Source organism: Drosophila miranda, chromosome 2 (genome assembly GCF_003369915.1).
Source record: "Drosophila miranda strain MSH22 chromosome 2, D.miranda_PacBio2.1, whole genome shotgun sequence".
Lineage (NCBI taxonomy): Eukaryota > Metazoa > Arthropoda > Insecta > Diptera > Drosophilidae > Drosophila > Drosophila miranda.
This window is the reverse complement of record NC_046675.1, coordinates 31,345,345-31,366,316: the sequence shown is the minus strand read 5'-3', so window position 1 is coordinate 31,366,316 and position 20,972 is coordinate 31,345,345. Positions and strand designations below refer to the sequence as shown.

Below are 20,972 nucleotides of genomic sequence, written 5' to 3'. Positions count from 1 at the left end.
AAAACCGCCCACAGAAGCATAAAAAAATGGCAATTAGAGTGTTGCACACACTCACTCTCTCTCACTCTCTTTCTCTCCCTAGTTATGCTCTCTCTCGCGCTCTGTTTTCCCGGAATGGTATGACATTTAAAGGTTAGAGGTTGAGCATCAATCAAAAAGAGCAGCCAGCTAAATGCTACCGAAGAAAGGGCGAAGGTAGTTCTTGAGGCGAATGATGCGAGGGTTTTAATACGCTTAAAGATTAAGGGCACTTAAGAGGGGCTTAAGATATCATGGAAAGAATTATTAAGAAATAGAGTGGACTTTTGTTTACTTTTTCTTTGGACAGATATTATTATTATTATTAAAATTAATTAAAAAGAGTTCTAACGTCGTGGGATTCGAATTTGTATGTTAAGCCACACTGGGAGAGAGGGCGATAATTTAAAAAAATTCTATACAATTTTTAAGCAAAAAAGTTTTAAGATTTAGGGGAATTCTTAAGGCCACTGCCTTTATCCTCGCGAATATTCCAGAGATTTCAGAATATCTCTCAAGGAAACCCTCTAGAACAAACCCCCTTTAAAAACCAATATACCCTCTCTTCGGAGCCACAAAATAGCACCCAAAAACATTAACAGCAATAATAATACTCGTAATAATGAAAGAAAACCGAAATAAAGTGAGACGTGAGACCTCGACAGAGATGAGGACATGGACTGGCAGGTGGGCAGCAAATCAAAGAACAATAAGGACATTTTCGGGGTTCTTTAGGCCATTAAGTTTATCAAAAAACCCCCCCTCTCCCCATAAACTTGTTGCTTGTTTTTCGGTTTTCGGGTGCCTTTAAACGAAGCACAACTTTTTGTGTTGTTTTCAACTTCCAATTTTCTAGTGGAACGAGTGCGGGGGCGTGTAAGAAAACGCTCTCGACTACGATGCTAATAGATGCGATTAAACGCCCCCACATTGTCAGGGCTGCCATTGACTGAAGCGTTGCTAGCAGCAGGAGACAAGGAGGCGAACAGGGCGGCCCGGGAGCAGCGGCAGCCATAGTGGTGCATAGGAGGTTTTTAAGGGGAATTTAAAGGGAGTTTTTTTTTTGGTAAATGGGAATATGTACTTTTGGGAAAATCAGAAGAATTATTTCAGCTTTTAGTTATTTATATATTGATGTAATATCTAAGAAAATTCAATAAAAAAACCCCTTTAAAGTTTTGAAGAGGGTCTTATAGATCGCATATATATTTTAGCATAAGCCTGGAACTACTTTAGAACTTTTAAACCTCTTTAAAGTCATTTTTTTGTTTTGCAGATCCCTAACTATTTACATAATAAAATTATTTGTTTTATTATTATTATTTGTAAATATTTTATTATTATTTATATAATTTTTATTTAGATATATCTTATTATTATTATTTATTATTTTGTAAGGCTCTTTTTGCCCTAAAATGGTTTGCCATGTGTTTTTAAATGAATACAAAATTCCAATAAACCCACTTTCTTCTAAGTCATTTTTTTTTACTAAAAATCTCTAACTATTTACATAATAAAATTATTTTATTTATTATTATTATTTTTTTATTATTTATATATATTATCATTATTATTGATATATTTTTTTATTTATTATTTTTAATTTTTATATATATTATTATTTTTATTTATATATATTATTAATATTATTTATTATTTTTTAAGTCTCTTTTTTCCCTAAAATGATTTTGCCCATTTACTTTTAAATTAATAAAAAGTTCCAATAATCCCATCAGCAATATATTCAAAAGTCTTTCCAAATTGTTAATAAATTTTTGTGCCCATTTTCCTTCAACTCTTGCCCCACTGTGTCTTGGGTGGCCACTCGAAATTTCCACTTGACAGGACCCTCTGTCGGAAGCATAGATACAGGATGTTTGATACTTTGCCCTTTTCCCGGCTTCCACTTCCACTTCGTCTCTCTGCGGGGAACGGCACGTGTGTGGGTTGTGGGTTGTCAATGGTGGCTGCTGCCGCCGCAGCATCTGTTGCTGCCTCTGCTGCTGCCTCTGCCAGCGTAGGGACCGTTACATTTCGGCAGCCAATTCTTTCGAAGCAACTTTATGAATGAATGGAGCAGCAAGCTTATCAATGAAATGAAAGCTCAACCGTGACGTCACTGGCGGGAAAATGTGATTTTCCTCAAATTTCATTCATGGAAATGCTAAAGCTTCTGAGAGAGAGTTAGAGAGAGCGCATTTATTGTCCGTTTGAACTTTGATATTTGTTTTTTGCATCTGTTTCGGTCTGGACTGCCACCTTCTCCTCTGGGATTCTTTCAAATGTCACCTGCGACTCCTATTTTAGGAGCCTTCGTCCTGTGGCAGCGTTCAATTAGCCCAGAAAGTTTGTGACTTTTTGTAGCCATTTTGCCGGTTGACCTTTGCACCGCCACCAGCAAAAGAGCAACAGCCGCAGGAGCTGTCTGTGCGGCTTTTAACCTTTGAGTGTGGCCACGCGCTAATTGATTTGCTGAATGAATACATATGTCATGCCAGGTTGCCAGCAAGAGTCCGGTCTGTGTGTGTGGGCAAACGAATGGTTCCTGTTGCAAATGGCATTTCTGGTTTCATATTCGCCAAGAAAATGAGGACTATTGTGCGTTTATTGTTTTCAGATGCTTTATTTGTAAAGAGAGACCCCAGAAGTTGTTCTTTAGTTTGAAAAGCCATACAAAATCATTCTCTAGCTCTAAAAGTTTACCAACACTGGTTTAGTTATCGTTCTAAAGGCATTTTCTGACTCTTACTACAAGCCAAAATACTGTTTCAGCTTTTAAAATTCATCAAATAAGTTTTGTTTCATTTTCCAACCCTAAATTTTTACCAACACTGATTTAGACATAATTTAAAAGGCCTTACGAATATAATTTTCCAGCGCTTAGCGTTTACCCATGCAGGTTTATGCTTAATTTTTACATTTTCCTACACTAAAAATCAACCAACACTGAAATATTTTTTTTCTTAGCATGCTTTCCATTTGTAACTTCTAAAGAACTATCGGGATTTTCAAAGAGGGTTTTTTGCATGTTTTCTTATGTAATAAGTGCTAACCAACACTAGTTTTTATGTGGAAATTAAGTGTTAAACAAAGATAACCCCTGGAAGCCTTGAATCCCCGAAATCTTTGACCAGTTCAGCCTTTGGCAACATTTCAAGCATTTATCAACACTAGAAAGGACAGCAAAAACATTTCAACCATATATTTCTATGTTCCAATTGCTTAATTGTGCAATTTATATGTATATGATTTAATCTATGACCATATTCATAATTCCTTAATTAAGTTTTATGAATAGAAAATATTTTCAAAGCCTTTGCAACACTGCCGAGGGCTCACAATTTCCTTTGCCAAACAATACCCAATATTGACTGGAATTAAAACCCATTAGATGCAATAACCGCAGAGCCGCCAAACGAATGGCAGAGGAGCCCCCAAATCCCCCATTCCCCAATCCCCCCAGCTTAACCATTAATATACTTGTTTGGAAGATGTCGAAGTATAAGCCTGGGCAATAGAGGCGCAGAGCCCAGGCAAAGCTACTTACCAGCCATAAAAAGGCAATCAGATGTCGTCGATTCCAGTGTCGGCGCACGCAAGCCTCCAACGAGCCACAGAATCAAGATTTGGCCCAGAAGCGCAGAGTGGCGGTTGCTGGTGGTGGATTTTCCTCAGGAGTTGCCGAAGGAAAGCGCGGAACGCGCGACTGCGTTTGTAATTAATTACGAGGCGGGACCAAAAGGCAAAACGGCGACGCACGCGCGACCGACTGACTGGCAAGCTGGCAACTTTAGATGGCCAACAGGCGATAAGCCAGGGCTAGAACGTGGCTAGGCTCAAAGGAAGCGCGACTCGAAATCTTGGCGGCTACTGCGATTACGCGGCGACAACAACAGCAGCAGCAGCGGCGACAGAGCAGTGGTATCTCTCGGAGAACGCGAACTCGTTCCAGGATTTCCAAGATTATGCAATTTTGATTTGAAACACGCAATTTTGATGGCCAGGCCAAGATATTGGTGGTATCTCTGCTCTCCCTTTGGGGGTTTTTTTATTCCCTTAACGATCTCATGCACAGGGCGCGTAAATCTGGTGAGGGGTTCTGGGGAGGAGCTGCTTCTTGATAACTTATTAGACGATGATTTCCTTCCGGTTGCGTTTTTTTGCGATTCGACTCGTCCGACTGTCGGCGGTATAAAAAAAACTCTGGCTTTGGCTTTGGCTATGCCTTTGCTCTCTCTCGGCTGTTGCTGCTGCTGCTGCTGAGAGGCTTTGCTGTGCTGCCTGTGCTGTCTGTGTGTGTGCCTTGAAATCGTGGGCCGATCATCGCCTTACTTAGAGATCTGTCGCCCAGTCGAGATGTGTCTCTGCCTTGGTGTTGGCTTGTGTGTGGGCACAACTGTACATGCAGCTGGGGCAGCCACAGACTGTCTGTCCCTGTCGCACGCATGCGTGGCACTGAACCACACAACCCCCGCAATGTGTGTGTGTGTGTGTGTGAGCTTCTATCTACCAACACCTTTGGATTACTTTTTAGTTGCAGAATACCCTGGAACAAAAAGGGTATATAGGGGTTCGGGGAGGGCTAAACAGATCCCAAAACCAATGATATTTCCTGCTTTAAGCTTTATTTCCATAAGGGTAGGGCTTTTTTTGTGGTACAGTCCCACTAAAAGGTATATTTTTATTCGTTTTTTGTTGCAGAATACCCTGGAACAAAAGGGTATATAGGGGTTTTGGGGAAAGCTAGATAGTTCCCAAAACCAAAGATATTTCCTTCTCAAAACTTTATTTCCATAAGGGTAGGGCTTTTTTTTGTGGTACCGTCCCACTAAAAGGTATCTTTTATTCGTTTTCGCTTTTCCTAGGTAGAATATCTCTGTTTGTGCATTGTGTGGGCTTTTCTTCTAGGTGGAACCACCAGTCACAGCCCACACACACACAGACGTCTGATCACAGCCCGCCCCAAAGCTCACACCCACCCACCCTTGGGGGGGCAGGATTCTAGCCCTTAATGCACTTGCGTCATTTCGGTGCACTTTTTTTGGTGGGTTTTCCTTGGAAATAGCCAAGTCCTGAAAGCTTTGCAGCCAAACACAAAAAAGAAAGCTGCAGCAGCTAAAAATAACACCCGAACGAAAGCTGTCAAGTGCTACAAAAAGCTTTGGCACCTATAGGAATCATAACAAGAAGCTTTTACACCCACACACGCGTGCACACACAGGGGAGACCCACGCAGGCTGGCGAGAGAGAACCACACACACACACAGAGAGAGAGGTAGAGCGAGAGCCGACGCCAGAGCGAGAGCGTCACGTGGGTGGCTTCATTGATAAATTTTTCGAAGGTGCCTATGGCAATGCCTCTGCCTCTGCTGTCGTGCGCTCTCTCTCTCGCTGTTGGACTGCGAATTGAATGGCAAAATGTTGCAGCTGTACTTCCAAAAAGCAAAAGAAATTATTAAGGAAGAAGAGCAAAGATTAAGGAAGGTAAAGGAAGAGAGGAAAAGATAGAGGTGAAGGGAGGATTAAAGAAGGCAAGGAAAGAGGGAAAAGATAGAGGTAAAGGGATGCCTAAAGGAGCCAAGGAAAGAGAGAAAAGATAGTGGTAAAGGTAGACCCAAAGAACCCAAGGAAAGAGAGAAAAGATAGAGCTAAAGGTAGACCTAAAAAAGCTAAAGAAAGAGTGAAAAGATAGAGGTAAAGGAAAGGCCAAAGAAGCCAAGGAAAGAGAGAAAAGATAGAGGTAAGGTAGTCCTAAAGAAGCTAAAGAAAGACAGAGAAGATTGAACAGAAGGTAGACCTAAAGAAGCCAAGGAAAGAGAGCAAAGTTAGAGCTAAAGGAATGACTTCCCAGGCCAAAGAAAGAGAGCAAAAATAGAGCTAAAGAAAAGACAAAACAAGCTCAAAAAAGATAGCAAAGATAGAGCTAAAGGTAGACCCAAAGACAGTGAAAGAGACAGGCGTACAGCGTACCTCTGTACAGGCCTCTCTTAATTTTTTTTTGCTCCACTTTAGATGACATCGCACTCGCATGGCTTTTGGCGTGTGGGTGTGGATCATGCTCTCAGGCATTAGATTGTGAATGAAATGTATGGAACAAAGAAGGACAGAGACAGGCATACAACTGAATGGAGCCCAGAAAGAGACAGAGCAAAAGCTGGAAAACCGCCCACTAAGCCGTGATTTGCCGTGTGGATACACCCTCCCTCCCCTCCATTGGTTTCTAATCATATTCGACTTCCCCCCACTCCCCTTCAGCCCATAGCCAGCTTCATTCACAGAAAATGTTTAAATATGGAAACTTGTCAATTAGTTCCAAGTGCCTGGCCTGGACGTACACTGAGCGAAACGAAAAGCTATCCCCACCCGAAACAAATTAATTATACTTAGAGCCGTGCGGATCGCGCCCACACACCCACACCATTCGATTCTCTGACACTTTGGACTCTTATTAACTGTAATTGCTCATTCACAAACACCAATAACTAAAGTAGGGGGACAGAGCATTACCTTATAGAGATCATACATTCATACATACATATATTGTGTGCCAGAGAATTCACAAAAGAAATGAGAAATTTTAAGGAAAAAGTACAGAATTGTAACCCAAATTAATGCAAAAAAGTGATGGAGGTTTTTCGATGCTGGGAGCAGATTCTAGGGGGATCTTTTAAGGGTCTTTATGTAGTTTCCAAACTAAATGAAAGTAGAGCGTAAATCTGGAAGAAAATAGTTTAGAATTTTATTCAAATTGTTGTTTTAAAGACTTAAAACAACATTGGGTTCATATTTTTTCCAAAGTGGATGCATTTTATGGGGTAAATATCCAGAACGTAATGGATTTCTAGGAATTGAAACCATTCGTGGGTCTGGTTCTCATAAAACGGTTGGAAATGTTTTGTAGTATCCATATAGGTGTCGACATTTATCAATAACTGTCTATAATAGTCGACAACTCTCTCCAATTCCAACATGAGTCGATTAATTTCGATAAATATTGGGAAAACACGACAAACGTCTATGGCTATGTCGATGCATGTCTATAATTATTGATAACTCTCTCATATGTCGACAAGAGTAGATTATTTTCGATAACTATCGATAAATAAGACAAACGAAGATACATTTCAATAATTATCGACGCAAATTGATAACTAAATAATATATATATATATCGATAGCTCTCCAAAAGTATCGATAACTGGCGATAAATAACACAAAAGTCGATTTATTTTAAAAACTATTGATACAATTTGATAATCGTAGATATCATTCGATAATTATCGATATAATTCAATAACTGACTATAATTTTCGATAACTCTCCCATATGTCGACAAGAGTCGATAAATTTCGATGATAAATGTCGATAAATATCACAAAAGTAGATACACTTCGATAATTATCGATATAATTCAATAACTGACAATAACTATCGATACATATTGATATATATTGATAGCTGTCTATAAATATAGTATATCTATGGATATAGAAAATATTTGTGGATAAATATAGAATATTATCGATATCATCGACCATAATCGATAACAATCTAAATCATTTATCATCTTTTTTCACGTAATGCAAGTCAATTTTCCATAGAAACTGCACTTCTTCAACTTAAGTCTAATCAAAACCCTTTTTATTTCAACACTACCCCCAACCCCAACCCCAGCCCCAGGCAGACCCCAAAACCCCAACCAATCATTTAATTGAAAACTTACAACATCATTTAAGCAGCAATCGAGCAAAACCCTTGACTGAAGTGTACAAAAAACCCCCGATTCCTAGTGTAAGCCCCCCCCCCCCCCCCACCCGCACACCATCCACCAATCTCGTCTGATTGACCATGTTAAATCCTTCAGCACCAACTGACGGTGGCTTCCGTTTTTAACGCCATTTAAATGAATTAATGAGAGACGCTTAAGTCCTACACTGGAGAGTGTCCCCTCCCCCATGCCCGAACAACCAGTGGCCAAGAGAGAATACCTTTTTGGCCAGACAAACATCGTCTGCGGCTCTGGGCCTGCTACTGGCTTCTGTTGCTGCTCATTAAAAGGCAACTCCTCTGCCATTTGGCTGTCAGTCACTCATTTAGTCACTTAGGCATTCATTCGTTCCTTTCGTTCCTTTTGGTCGTTTGGCAGACAATTTACAAAACGCGTTCCATTCATTAGCATTGACTGCGAAGAAAAGGCCGTTGTTAAAGTCTGTGTTGCCACGACAACTCCTTTGACTTTTAAGCCTTTTCAGCCTCTGGTCAGGTGATGTTAACAATGTGTTTAGTTAGTTTTTAAAATTAGTATTTGTTGGGGCCACAGATTTCCCCACTAAATGACAATATTTTCTCTCTCTCTCTCTCTCTCTCTGTCTACACATTTTTTTCTTGTATCTTTTTCCCCAAAAATCATGCTGGTGGGTCTAAAAACATTTAATAGCTACGCTCAACGAAAATTTCCTTTTTCTAGTCATAAATATCCCAAAAAACATTTCAATTGGCGGTCAAGACTGTCTGCTTCGGTTTTCTAATAACCCCAGATACTAGATACATTTCGTTGACACTTTTATTTCGGTTTTCGCTTTTTTATTTTCTGGCTGCTTGATTTACGATAACGCGCTTCATTCAATTTATGCAAATTTTTGAAATATTTTACCTTTTTATTAGGCATTTTCTCAAATGCCACACAGGTCGAAGGGTCTACGATTACCTCTACTGCGGCTTGTATCTGGTAGATCTTTGAGCATCTCTCATAATAATCATAACCGAAGGAATCTCTACCGATCAAAAACTTATAATTCCTCAATTAATTAAAGTGACACCATGGCCGTGCCTGTGTTTATGAATTTATGAGCCCTCAAAAAACATACTGCATAATACTTGTATCAATTTTCCAGAGCGGAGCGGAGCGCAGCACATTTGCAATTTCAATTAGTGCAACGCCCTCGACTGGTGGGTGGGGGGGGGGGGGGAAACTATGTCACATAAATCATGGCCTTCCCTGGGATAATCCCCAGAGCCCCAACCAAACACCCAAACCGATCTCTGGCTCTGGCCTGGCGTCAACTTGCTGCTCAGTCACTTCCTGTGTGCAAAAAAAAACACAGCCAGCATATCTGAAATTTAAATAAATAAATTGAGTTACCACCTCAAAAAGGTGTCTTGTCAACAAGTTGGCATTATGCGAGGGTACGCCGGCTTTGGGGAGAGGATATGACTGTAGAGATCTGCCATAGAGCCAAGGTAAGTCTCTCTATTGTAGGGATAGGTGGTGGCAACTGTGAACAGGAACCACAGAACCTCAATGATCTTTCATATAGCAACGATTTAACGATGTTTTTGGAGGAAAAACAGCTTTTTCTACGAATATTCCAGTAAAGAATCTCCCCTTTTATGACTTTATTCAGTTTTTCTTCATTAATTCCCCTTTCTTTGAATGTTTTTGATCGGTTTGGCTATAGGGTTTGAGTGTCGTGCAGCAGCGCCCCTCGGTTTTGCCTTCAATGTCGAATTTTTGACCTTTTGAAAGGGCTGGCATTGCAGATCAATGGCCTGGAATTCTCTGGGATAATCTTTCCAGTAGAGAATCTCCCCTTGTATGACTTTATTCTTTTTTTTCCTCATTGATTCCCCTTTCTTTGAATGTTTTTGATCGGTTTGGTTATACGGCTTAAACGTCTTGCAGCAGCGCCCCTCGTTTTTGCCTTCAGTGTCGAGTTTTTGATAATTTCGGGCTATCATTGCAGATCAACGTCCTAGGGCTCCCTGGGTAAAGAAAAACTTCTGTTTCTAAGAATATTTCAGTAAAGTATCTACCTTTTTAGGAATTTTTCCTCATTGATTCCACATTTTTTGAGTGTACATGATTGATTCTGTTATACGGTTTGAGCGTGATGCAGCAGCGCCCCTCGGTTTGGGCTGCGTTTCCTCCTGCCTTCAGTGTCGAGTTTTTGACCTTTTGAAAGGGCTGTCATGGCAGATCAATGTCCCAAGGACTATATTCTGGGACTCCCTGGGATAATCTTAATCCCAATCCAACAATATACCTTCTAGGGCATCCAAATGTATACTTCTTCCTTTCTTGTCCCTTTTTTTCCCGCTTTTAGTGTAAAAGTAATTGCCAGTTGAGATGGCAATTACGAAAATTTCACTATTAACTCAATTGTTGGCTCTATGCAAATGTCTACCTTGAGTTCTCTCTCTCTCTCTGGATGTCTGGCTGTGGTGTCTCTGCCATAGATGATTGCCCCCCTTGCGGATTTCTCTATTAACCATAACCAGGGTAAATAGGCAATTGGCTTGAAATTGGCAATTATTTTCTGTATTCTTTTTTTGCACAGAGACACAGACCGGAGACGGGGCTCCTCAAAAGTTAAATGGTAAATAGAGAGCCCATCGAGCCACTCTGGCAGTCAGTCGTTCACATGTGAATGGCTGGTTGTTGTTGGGCTCACAAGCGCATTATGAATGAATAATGTATGAATGAAAATTGCATGCACGTGCCCTCGAGCTATTGAAAAATCTGGCACTCTTTGGTGTGTCTGCCACAGACAAAGAACTCCTTTGGATTGGTTTGGATTGGCTCTGGAAGTACTTGCACTCTCCAGTTGAAGGGGAAGGGGGAAACCTGTCGATGATCTGACCCAAGAGACTTTTGAACTCAACGGCAAATGATGTTTCTATTAGCTGAAAGCTAAGGGAATTTCATTATTTACAGATTTAAGGAGGTAAAATATTGTTAAGGGATATAGAAATTATGGTTATTTTAACTAGAAGGGGTCTCGAGGCTTTGTAAGGGCTTACGAGGGGTAGAGACCATGCTTTAGGCATTGAAAACCATATAAAGACCTCTTTTATCATCCTGGAAGTGTTTAATTGCACTGAATGTAGTGATATATTTGAGCTAGATCTCCAGAGATCTAGATCTAAGGAAGAAGATCTGAAGTAGAACCTTTTATAGTGTCTTAAAACTCTATGGCTCCGTGGTATATGGGTTCCTAAATGTAGATCTCTAAGCGACGAAAGGAAGAGTTCTCTAGTTGATCGAAAGAAGATCCTTGCACATCTATGGTAGCAGATTTCTTATGGTTTCTTTTGCTCATAATCCCATCTTGTTCGCCTTCAAAGAAGTTTTATTTCTATTCAAATCATAGATCGTCGTATAAGGAATGTTCCTAGAGATTTTGGAGATCGTTTCTTTTGCAATAAATAAACTCAATCCATCTTCTAGCCAACCCAAATCAATCTCTTAGCTTTTACCAATTATACAAAATATTTATGGCATTTTTTCTCGTAGTACCTTAAGTGCCACTACGGTTTTTCGGGTTCGTCACCTTAGTCTTTTGTCTGGCAGCGCCTTCGATGATGTCTTCATTAGCGCTGGCCGCTCTCGATAAGGCTTTGAAATCTGTTTTTAATAACACCCCCAGAGTCGAGAGAGTGGAACTATTTTAATTAATTGAGTGAAAAGAGTAAAAGCCTTTTACACTGGCAGTAGCCAGTGGAACAATTTATATGCAAATCTGCAAGATGCTGCCGCTGCCGCCTGCCGCCTGTGAGTGCATCGGATCGTAAAGATGCGTAGACTGGGAGAAATTCGATTCAATTTCGAAGCAGGAGCATTGTTGGGATGCAGTTATTAAATTTGACAGTTTACAGTTGGCTTAAGATAGGCTTTGAAGAGTAGCCGCTGCCGCAGCCGCTGCCGTCTGCCGCCTGCCACCGATACGATGCGGCTACTAAATTACTTCGGATGATGTTGGTAAAATGATCAGCAGGTTGTTTGATTTTCTGGTGCAGCGACGGCTATAGATGAAAGGCAGGCCAACGGGCTGGTTAAAGCGATTTCAATTAGCATTTTGATGGCTCTACAAATGAGCCGATAGAACAAAAACTCACCGCCATTGATAGGCCATTGATAGCACATCATAAAGCAGGCAATCGTTTGTCGTTCCGTTCAACCGTTCGTCCATTCGCTGGGTGTAGAGATAAGTTTTTCTCATTTCCATGGGAAGAGGCGGATCGAGTTACTTTATTTTTCAGGGACTGCAAACGATGAATTTTTCCTGTCGGTTATGTTTCACGCTTTAGAAAAATATAAGAAAATTACTAGAAAAATACCGTTTCTTAAAGTACATATCACTTTTCAGTATTTTAACGGAAAACTACCAGAAAATAGCAACAAAAATACTGGAAAAATACTGTTTCTTAGTAAAGGGATTTTTATTTTTGTTTAATTATAGAGCAAAACTAAATTTAAAAAAAAAAAACACAAAATACCAGAGAATATAGAAAATACTTTTTCTTGTATTTATACCATTAATTACCAATATCTTTTACATATAACAGTAATCATCTCTTCTATCACCAGAAAATACCGCATTTTAGTAAAGGGAATTGTATTTTTTTTTATCATACAGCACTTAGTATTTTTCTCAAAAATACTATAAAATACCAGAAAATACAATTTTTTAAAACGTCCTTTTATCAATGTACTAATCATTTCTTGATATTTTCTCGCAAAAATACTAGATAAATACGATTTGTTATTGAGGGGAATCGTATTTTCTCGACCTGATCTCAAGATGGGATCTCAATGATTATTATTTTCTGGTTGAAATACCATATGGTACCAGAAAAATACCATTTTTTGATGATATAACACGATTCTCTATCAAAGTACCAAAAAATACCGTCTTCTTGCGTGTCCAAGAGAATGATTATATTTTCCCGATGGGAAGATCGAAGGAAAGTGATCGGGGCTCCATTTTTCTTCGGCTAGAATCGCATTTAATACGAACTTGGCTTCATCGATGCCGTCGATGATTTTCCCCCCCTTGAGAACCATCGGTGAAAATCCAATCGTGTTACGGTCGTCTAAATCATATATTTTTTTTCGGAATTTATGAAAACGTCACGCGATTTTCGAAAGACAAGACCCAAAGAGCAACCGCCCATCAAAGTGGGCCTCCAACTGAGCGAGCGCCCAGCCATTGACAATCTTTTCGGTAATTAAGTTTTTCGCCAAGTGACAAATTAATCGAACCGCCGCCAAATGCCGCAATGAGCGTCTGGCTCTGAGACGCCTGGCATTAATCAATGAGATGTCAAATTTCAAACGCCACTCCATTTGTGGGGATGGATGCAATTTTTAGCATACTTTTGCCTGGCCAAAACCCATTGACAGCCAACAAACGAGCGGACAACACGTCAACTTCGGTTTGGCAATAAAATTGTAAGCATTTATCTTGTGTCGCTTGTCGTTGTTTTTTTTTTTTTTGGTCTTTTGTATACGAGTATCTGTATTGTGCGTAGACCCCAAAATAGGGTCTTACTTTTCTCTTTATTTTCTGTTTTTCCCGTGTGTCTTTTTGCATTACAAACGCAAAGAGTATTGAGTTACCAAACGATTTGTCAACGTTTAAGCTAGTTAGAGGGGGGTCCTACAGGGGGGATCCAAACATTTTGTTGCCTCGTTAAGATTTGTTGACACTTGTGTTAATGTTTTGTGTTTGTTTTTACCCCTACTTGGTGTCTCAGGCTGTTTTGTTTTTTTCTGTTGCAAATCAAGTTGCAAAGACCACCTGGAAAGCCGGCTGTCTGTTGGCTGGTGCGTTGAGGGATTCGTGGAAGTGGCATAGAGATCGATGGGCAGTGATCAACAGCTCGAGAAGGGAACCTCTAAGCTGAGGTAAAGACAGAACTAAAGACTGATTTATAGAGATTTCAAGCAAAAAAAAATATCAGAAAATTATAATTAATTATACACATTTTAAAAATATAAAAAGACTTAAAAAATTCTCATAAATATTTTGATATTTTCTAAGAAAATTAAATAAATCTAATATAAAAAATATAAATAAACAAATCTCTAAAATATTGGCTAAGAAAACAAATAAATAAAATTAATGAATTAAAAATTAATGAAAAAGATCTGAAAATAATTAATAATAATATGATAAATGTTTTTACAAAAATCTCTAAAATATTTAAATATTTTCTAAGATAATTAAATAAATTAAATGAATTTAAAAAAATCAACAATAATATAATAACATAAATGTTCCTAAAAAAAAACCTTAAACATTTTCCAAGAAAATTAAATAAAAAAATTAATTTAATAGTTTAAAAAATAATTTAATTAATTTATTTAATGTAATTTTAAAATCTCAAAAATATTGAAATGTTTTCTATAAAAATTAAATAAATAAATATTATAATAAATCTTCTTTAACCAAGTAGTAATTTAATTATTAAATTTCAGCCTTTCGCTTTTTTAGAAATTTTTAGGAGCTATCATGTGGCTCTCAACCCAAGATCTCTCCCCCTAAATATACCCACCTGTAGACCCCAAAGAGCCACTGCATTTCTCTCTCTCTCTCTCGAAGATCTCTCTCTGATCAAACGCCATGCCGCTTGTGGGTCTTATCGCCGTATTTATGGTCAAAGCCATGGATCGTATCCCCGAACATTATCCGGCACAGAGCACCACTTAAGAGAGCGGACCTTTTATGTTTAATTTAATTATGGTAAAATCCGTTTCAATTCCAATACGTTTAATTTGATTCGTTTCGATTCGAAGCCACATGCAAAATCCATATAACGAATCGTCTAAGCCTCCAGCTTCTGTTCCAATTTCCACATAGAAATTTGATACACTTTTTACACTGAACGGAGGAGAGGGCATGACGAATTGTTTGCCCCCCCCGTGTCATGTTAAATAAAATTAATAGAGAAATTAGGCAAAATGTTTAAAGAGTAGAGAGGACCGCCGCTGCCGCCTTTAATTGGTTGGCATTAGTTTGGGGTCTTAAGTGGTGCCCTTTGGGGGTCAGTGTGTGTGTGTTTTGTGCCCCTGCAATTAGTCAATTAATGAAAAACCCATAAATATGCAGCTAACATTCATCGCATAGATAGCCAAAAAAAAAAAAGAAAAAGGAAAAGGTCTGCCTCTGTGGAAATGGCAACTGCTGGCCATAAATTAATAGTCCATTATTTCTAAATTTTTGTCCACTTCAAACTGTCGTCGCCGAGTCGCCTTCGTTTGCATTTTAATCTCTCGATTGGTGCCCCACAAATTAGTCCCCCCACGGCCCCCCAATGGCCCCATAGCTCGACTTTGTGTTGACTTGTCAGTGCGACCAATAATTTAGGCCAGGAGACAGCCTCCGTCTTCGACTCTCATGGCTCACGTAATGCTGGGAAAACGAAAGCCAAATATATATATTTTTTTTTTTTGAGTGGTAGAAAATATTATGTAAATCATTTTGTGGCTAAAAATTGCTTCATTTCCTTTACCCAATCGAAAAACGAGGAGGATTTTTGGGTTTCGATTTTTGGGTATTTTAATTTTTAAGCTCATGTTTTTTCTTGTATTTGTGCTTAAAGTTGGTTTATTATGACAGAGAGTAGACTTTTCCTTAGACAAGAAGTTGTTTGCTTCACGCGTCATGCAGCAACGCTCTTCGGGCACGTAAATATCTGCCTTTTGGTACGCTGGAGCCGTTTGATAGGGCCACAATATTTGGCAAATGATCGAGAATCTAGGGTTTATATATAGGCCTATAATATCTATTGACTTTCCATCCCCTTTCCCTATTTTTCCACAGTCATTGCACGGAAATATCTTTAATAAATATTTGATAAATTATCGAGAATCTATGGGCTAAATATAGTACTAAAATATCTATGGCCTTGCCATATTTTTCAATTATTGTCCCCTCATTTACAAATTTTTAAATAATTTAATAATTATAAAACGTATTTTTCTTGAATCATTTCAGTCATAGAACTCAATTTTTAATTTTCTTAATTATTTAATATTCATTTCCTCAATTCCTTCCTTTTCTATTGCCTTTCTATATTGTTCCCCTCATTTGAGAGTTTTTAGATAGTTTTATAATTATCAAACGTGCTTTTCTTGAATCATTTAAGTCATAGAACTCCATTTTTCTTAATTATTTAATATTTATTTCCTTCCTTTTCTATATTTTTCCGTATTTTTTCCCACATTTCAGAGTTCTTAAATAGTTTTTTAATTATAAAACGTACCTTCATGGAGTCATTTCACTCAAAGAATGCCATTTTTATTTAACATTTATTTTTTCAGTAATGCTTCAAAAATTATTTAATAAATTTCTGCTTAATAAATTCTTCTGAAAATTGTAGAATTAATTTAATTTTTACAGCTAAATAAAATATATTTTAATTGAAAAAACTAAAAAAAAAATATCCATAATATTTCTGAATACTTAAAGAACACCTTTTACCCGTCAAACGGTTGTAATCTTCGTATTTGTGTATTTACAGCTGATCTTTAAAAATTTTAGAGGCCTACTGATTGCTCCCACACTTTCACGGAAATTTAAGGCCATATTTTATGGCTTATACCGAAGGCCATAGGGTATTAGTGGCCATAACTTCCAAGTACCGAAAGAAGCCAAACAATGCAGAAACCCTGAAAGTACAGAGTACCAAAAGCCAAAAACTTGAAAGGAGTGGGAGGAGGGAGGGAGCGTGTGTGGATCGTGGACGGCGACGGCGACGGCGAGGAAAAACGCTTTGGGCATTTTGCGAACTCATTTTCCGACTCAATCAAATCAAATAATTTATGCCTCGCAAAATTAACTTGGCCAAAAGAGTGGACTGGCCAAAAGAGTGGTCTGTGGCCCGTGGAGGTCATATGTGTGCAGAGAGGCCCATAAACTCTGTTGATTTTTCCATTTGTGAGACCCTAAAGCGCTTGGAAAATTGCTTTGAAAACGTTGAAGGAAACCGATGGCAATTTTCGAGATGCGTGTGATGTGTATTTACAATAATAAAAATGAAACAAAAATATGTACAATCTGAAGTGGGGGGCTTTTCTAAGCAAAATCGAACTCGAAACCATCCTCCTGGTAGTCGTATTCGCTGCCATCGCAGGTGGCCTGAACGTACTTGTCGGCGGACCATTTCTGGTACTCCTCGGGTATCAGAGTGGTCCACATGATGTCGCTGAAGACCTGCAGGGGCTGGGCGTTCTTCTCCTCCCTGCGTATCTGCACCAGTTTGCTCAGTCGGGCCGCATTGCTGTGGTAGCCGTTCAGGGCCAGATGCTGCAGACTTGTGCACTCGGCCACCATTTCCAGCAGCTGATATTCGCGCACTATCTCCCAGCCACTGAAGCTAAGGACCTCCATCTGGGGGCACGGTATGTGCTGGCAGTCCAGGAAGAAATCGTCGTGGTACCAGTTCTCGCACACCAATTTCCTCAGCTGCGGCAGTTCCACCAGCAAACTCTGATGCCAGCGCGGCGGCAGTTGCACCACCTCATTGTTGAGGGCTATGCGGCTGATGGACTCGCTTTTGGCCACAACAATCTGCTGGAAAATGGTCTCCTGATCGGCGTGCAGCTGGCGCGAGTCATCGAAGCGCACGGCCAGCTTTTTGAGTTTCGGCAACTGCAGTACGTCCGGTATCATGCACTCGACGCTGCTCAGATTGATCTTGAGCACCTCCAGATTCGGCAGCTTGATGCCCGTAAGGCGTACGCCGCTGTCGAAGTGATCGGTGATGTCCAGGACCCGCAGCTGGGTCATGCTCAGGCAGATCTCCTGTATCCAGCGACTGTCCAGCGGCAGCGAGTGGTACATCGAGTGGAAGACGAGCTCCTCGAGCTTCTGGAAACACCAGATATACCCACCCGAGATGTTCATGCAGCTGGTCAAACGCCGCAGATTGGGTATCATTAGTGTGAGATCTCGGATGTCATCGTCGATCACGGTATTGGGATTGCCGGCCAGCACACAGGTCTCCACGCCGGGCAAACATGTGACATTTACATCGTGCAGATGTCGTATATAGTCGAAGAACTGCGCAAACGAACCCACGCCATCCGCATGGACGTGCAGCTCTCTGAAACGATCGGCCATGTGATCCATAAAGAACACATAGTCCTCGATATCCAGCAGGCCCAAAAAGGCCGTATTCGGTCCGACAATCATGTCCAAACGCTTCTGCCAGATCTTGAGGATATTTGATAAGAACTGCGGATACGCCCGGGCCATGCGCACCTGATCGCTGAGGTTGTCGATCGTCTCGAAGATCTGTTCGAAGAATATTATATGCAGATTGTCCAAATAATTTGGTTCACGTTTCTCCGGTGGCGGCAGGAAGCACTCCTTGGCTCCCTCGATGATGATCTTCATGGCTGGATCGGCAAGTAGGAACTCCATATTTCACAAACAAATTGAATTAAATTTTTGTTTTGGTGGTGGTGGTGTTGCCCGGTCAAAAACTGCAACTTGAATGTGTCGTCAGTCGTTTCCGTTGTAGGGTTTTATGCAAAATTATAATAGAATTACCTAAAATCTTTGCGTACCTCTCTCCAGGCAGTGAGGGGGTGATAGACGATAGCTAGCAGCAGGTAGAGATTGAGATTTCAGGGCAATTTCATAAATTGTGGATAATCCTTATTTGACAGCTGACGCCCTGACACACACAATTTTCGTAGAGCGAGAGATAGAGAGGTGTACCTGCAATTTGTAAGCGACTCTGTCCCTGTCTCTGCCTCTGTCTCTGGGCTCCCTCTCTTATCTGTACAGTTATCGCTGCTGCCGTGGCTGCTGCTGCTGCTGGAGCTCGTCTCTAGTTTGCATATTACACGAGCACAGGCGTGTACCCCGAGGGCTGGACGAGGAGGCCGGATGCCGTTTGCAAGTTGCCAACAAAAACGTGGTCAGCATTTGGTTTGTTTTGCGGCCAGGCTTCTGGGAAATATAGACAAACAAATAAACACAAATAAAAAAAAAGAACAGAAACAGAAAGAATGGTTTCTTGGAGTGGAATTGTGATCTAATAACACTGGACCACATGTCAAAGGCTTGGAGTCGGAGGCACTTCAGTCAGAGTCTCTTTTTTACCCAATTTATACCCCAAATATACCACAATCCTTTTAATAAAGCTTTAAGGAGAGAAAGAAACACACAAAATGCCAGGGAGAAACGTTTATTTTGGCTACCAAATGGACAGAAGCGTTGATATACGTTTGCAAACCTTCAAAGACTTGGCTTAAAACACTCATCTGGTAGCTAAATGTTTCATTTTTGTATGGGGCCACGTTTGAGTGGATTTACTACAGAGTTATGGGGTGCAACGATGTGGATTTTCCAGGTCCCTGGTGTGCCTTTGGGTTCTTTTGTACCCCCAGGTCCCTCTTCCAGATTCTTCTGTTCTGAGGTGCCTCTTCAGATTCTGCTGTTCTACTGTCCCTTCAGATCCTGTTAGCCTCTCCGAAGCAGTCTGTTCTCCAAGACGCTATAGGGGCACATCAGTTCAAATAATATTCACCTTCCGAATGGCTAGAAATATTCTAAACAATGTGTTAAAAATGTCTAAAAAATGTTTGACATGTGTGTTTGACATTAGAATAACCGACTGCTCATTTTTCTAGAAATTACGAGTAAAAAATTGTCAAAAAATCAGTTAAAAATCGAAAATCGACAAAAATCTCCACATTGGGGGATTCCTTATTTTCTAAAAATCACGGGTTAAAATTGACTGAAAATCAGCTAAAAATCGACGCACACTTGTCTCGACATTAGGATAACCGATTCCTTATATTCTAGAAATTTTGATTAAAAATTGTTTACAAATTTTATGAAAATCGACGCACGCATGTTTTCACATTAGGATAACCGACTCCTCATTTTTCTAGAAAATACGGTTAAAAAAAAATTGACAAAAAATCAGTTAAAAATCGACTCACGCGTGTCTCGACATTAGAATAACCAATTTCGCATTTTTGTAGAAATTACGGTTAAAAATTGACCAAAAATCAGTTAAGGGGATTACTTATTTTCTAGAAATTTTGGGTAAAAATTGTCTACAAATTTGTGAAAAATCAAAGCACGCGTGTCTCGACATTAGAATAACCAATTCCGCATTTTCTAGAAATTACGGGTTAAAATTTACTACAAATCGACGCACACGTGTCGCGACATAAGGACAATCGATACCCTACACTCAAGATATGTGTTTTTTTTTCATGAAAAAACGGAGTAAAAGACCCCCACAAAAAGGTACAAACAACAGGTTTCCCCTAAAATAAGTTTCCTGCCACCAAAAGCCACAAAAAAAGGTGTAGTATATACTGTGTAGCAGAGTGTAATCAAAGTATGTGGCAGCTTAGGAAGCGATTAGTAGTAGAATCAGAATGAAAGCCGCGGAAGCAGAGGTTCACACTGGGGCTTAGAGTTTTCTTATTTTTGTGAGGGGTCGGGAGGGGGAGGGGGGCGAGCACCATTGATAATTTCCCCCTTCGTAGGGGCCTTTGTCCGGGACTAATGGCATTGTTGTCAGCCCTGTCTGTATTATGGCCTGTCAAAGCATAAAACTCGTAGACCAAACAATGCCAAACCTCCCCCCCCCCACCCCAAGAAAAGACATACCTAATGTCTATATAATGCACATTTATGTTTTTTTGGTTTTTTCGGGTGAAAATATTTTCCATTTGTTCATATTTTTCAACAAGTTTTATTCTCACGGAACGAGCGAACGACCTGTCTTTTTGGATGCAAATGCACTTGTCTTTTGGGGTCTCTCCGTCTGTCTTTTTTTGTTGTATTTTTATCTGAGATCAGTGTCGATCAATGGGGCAGGCAGACATGACATACGGTTATGAGGCAACAAGAAGCAATCGAGAGACGTCTCGACTGTTTTAATAATTTTGACATAATCACATCACAACAATCTACCCATTGAAGTGGCAAGACTTGGACTCCAACTCCATCTCTGATTTGTTGTTCATTTAAATGAATTACAAATATCATTATCTTTAGCCAGAGATCTGACTCTTTCGGGCAAGCTTTAAATATTTTGTGTATTTCCATCTCTTTGCAGGTAAGAGACAGCTGCCTCGAGAAAGAAAAAACCCTCAAAAAGGATCAACCAGCTGGTGCTGCCTCCAGGTAAAGCCCTTT

The 20,972-nt window shown here is 39.9% G+C and overlaps 1 protein-coding gene across 1 annotated transcript; it reads right to left on the bottom strand.

The window, feature by feature from the left end:
- Positions 1–16,798: 16,798 nt before the first annotated feature.
- Positions 16,799–18,295, bottom strand: LOC108157267. Its single transcript, XM_017289255.2, has one exon. The coding sequence runs from the start codon at positions 18,225–18,227 to the stop codon at positions 16,878–16,880; it is 1,350 nt and encodes a 449-aa protein (XP_017144744.1). The 5' UTR covers positions 18,228–18,295; the 3' UTR covers positions 16,799–16,877.
- Positions 18,296–20,972: the final 2,677 nt, after the last annotated feature.

Bases quoted from the DNA above. Each gene is read 5' to 3' on its own strand.
- LOC108157267 (XM_017289255.2), bottom strand. From the start codon at position 18,227: ATGGAGTTCCTACTTGCCGATCCAGCCATGAAGATCATCATCGAGGGA.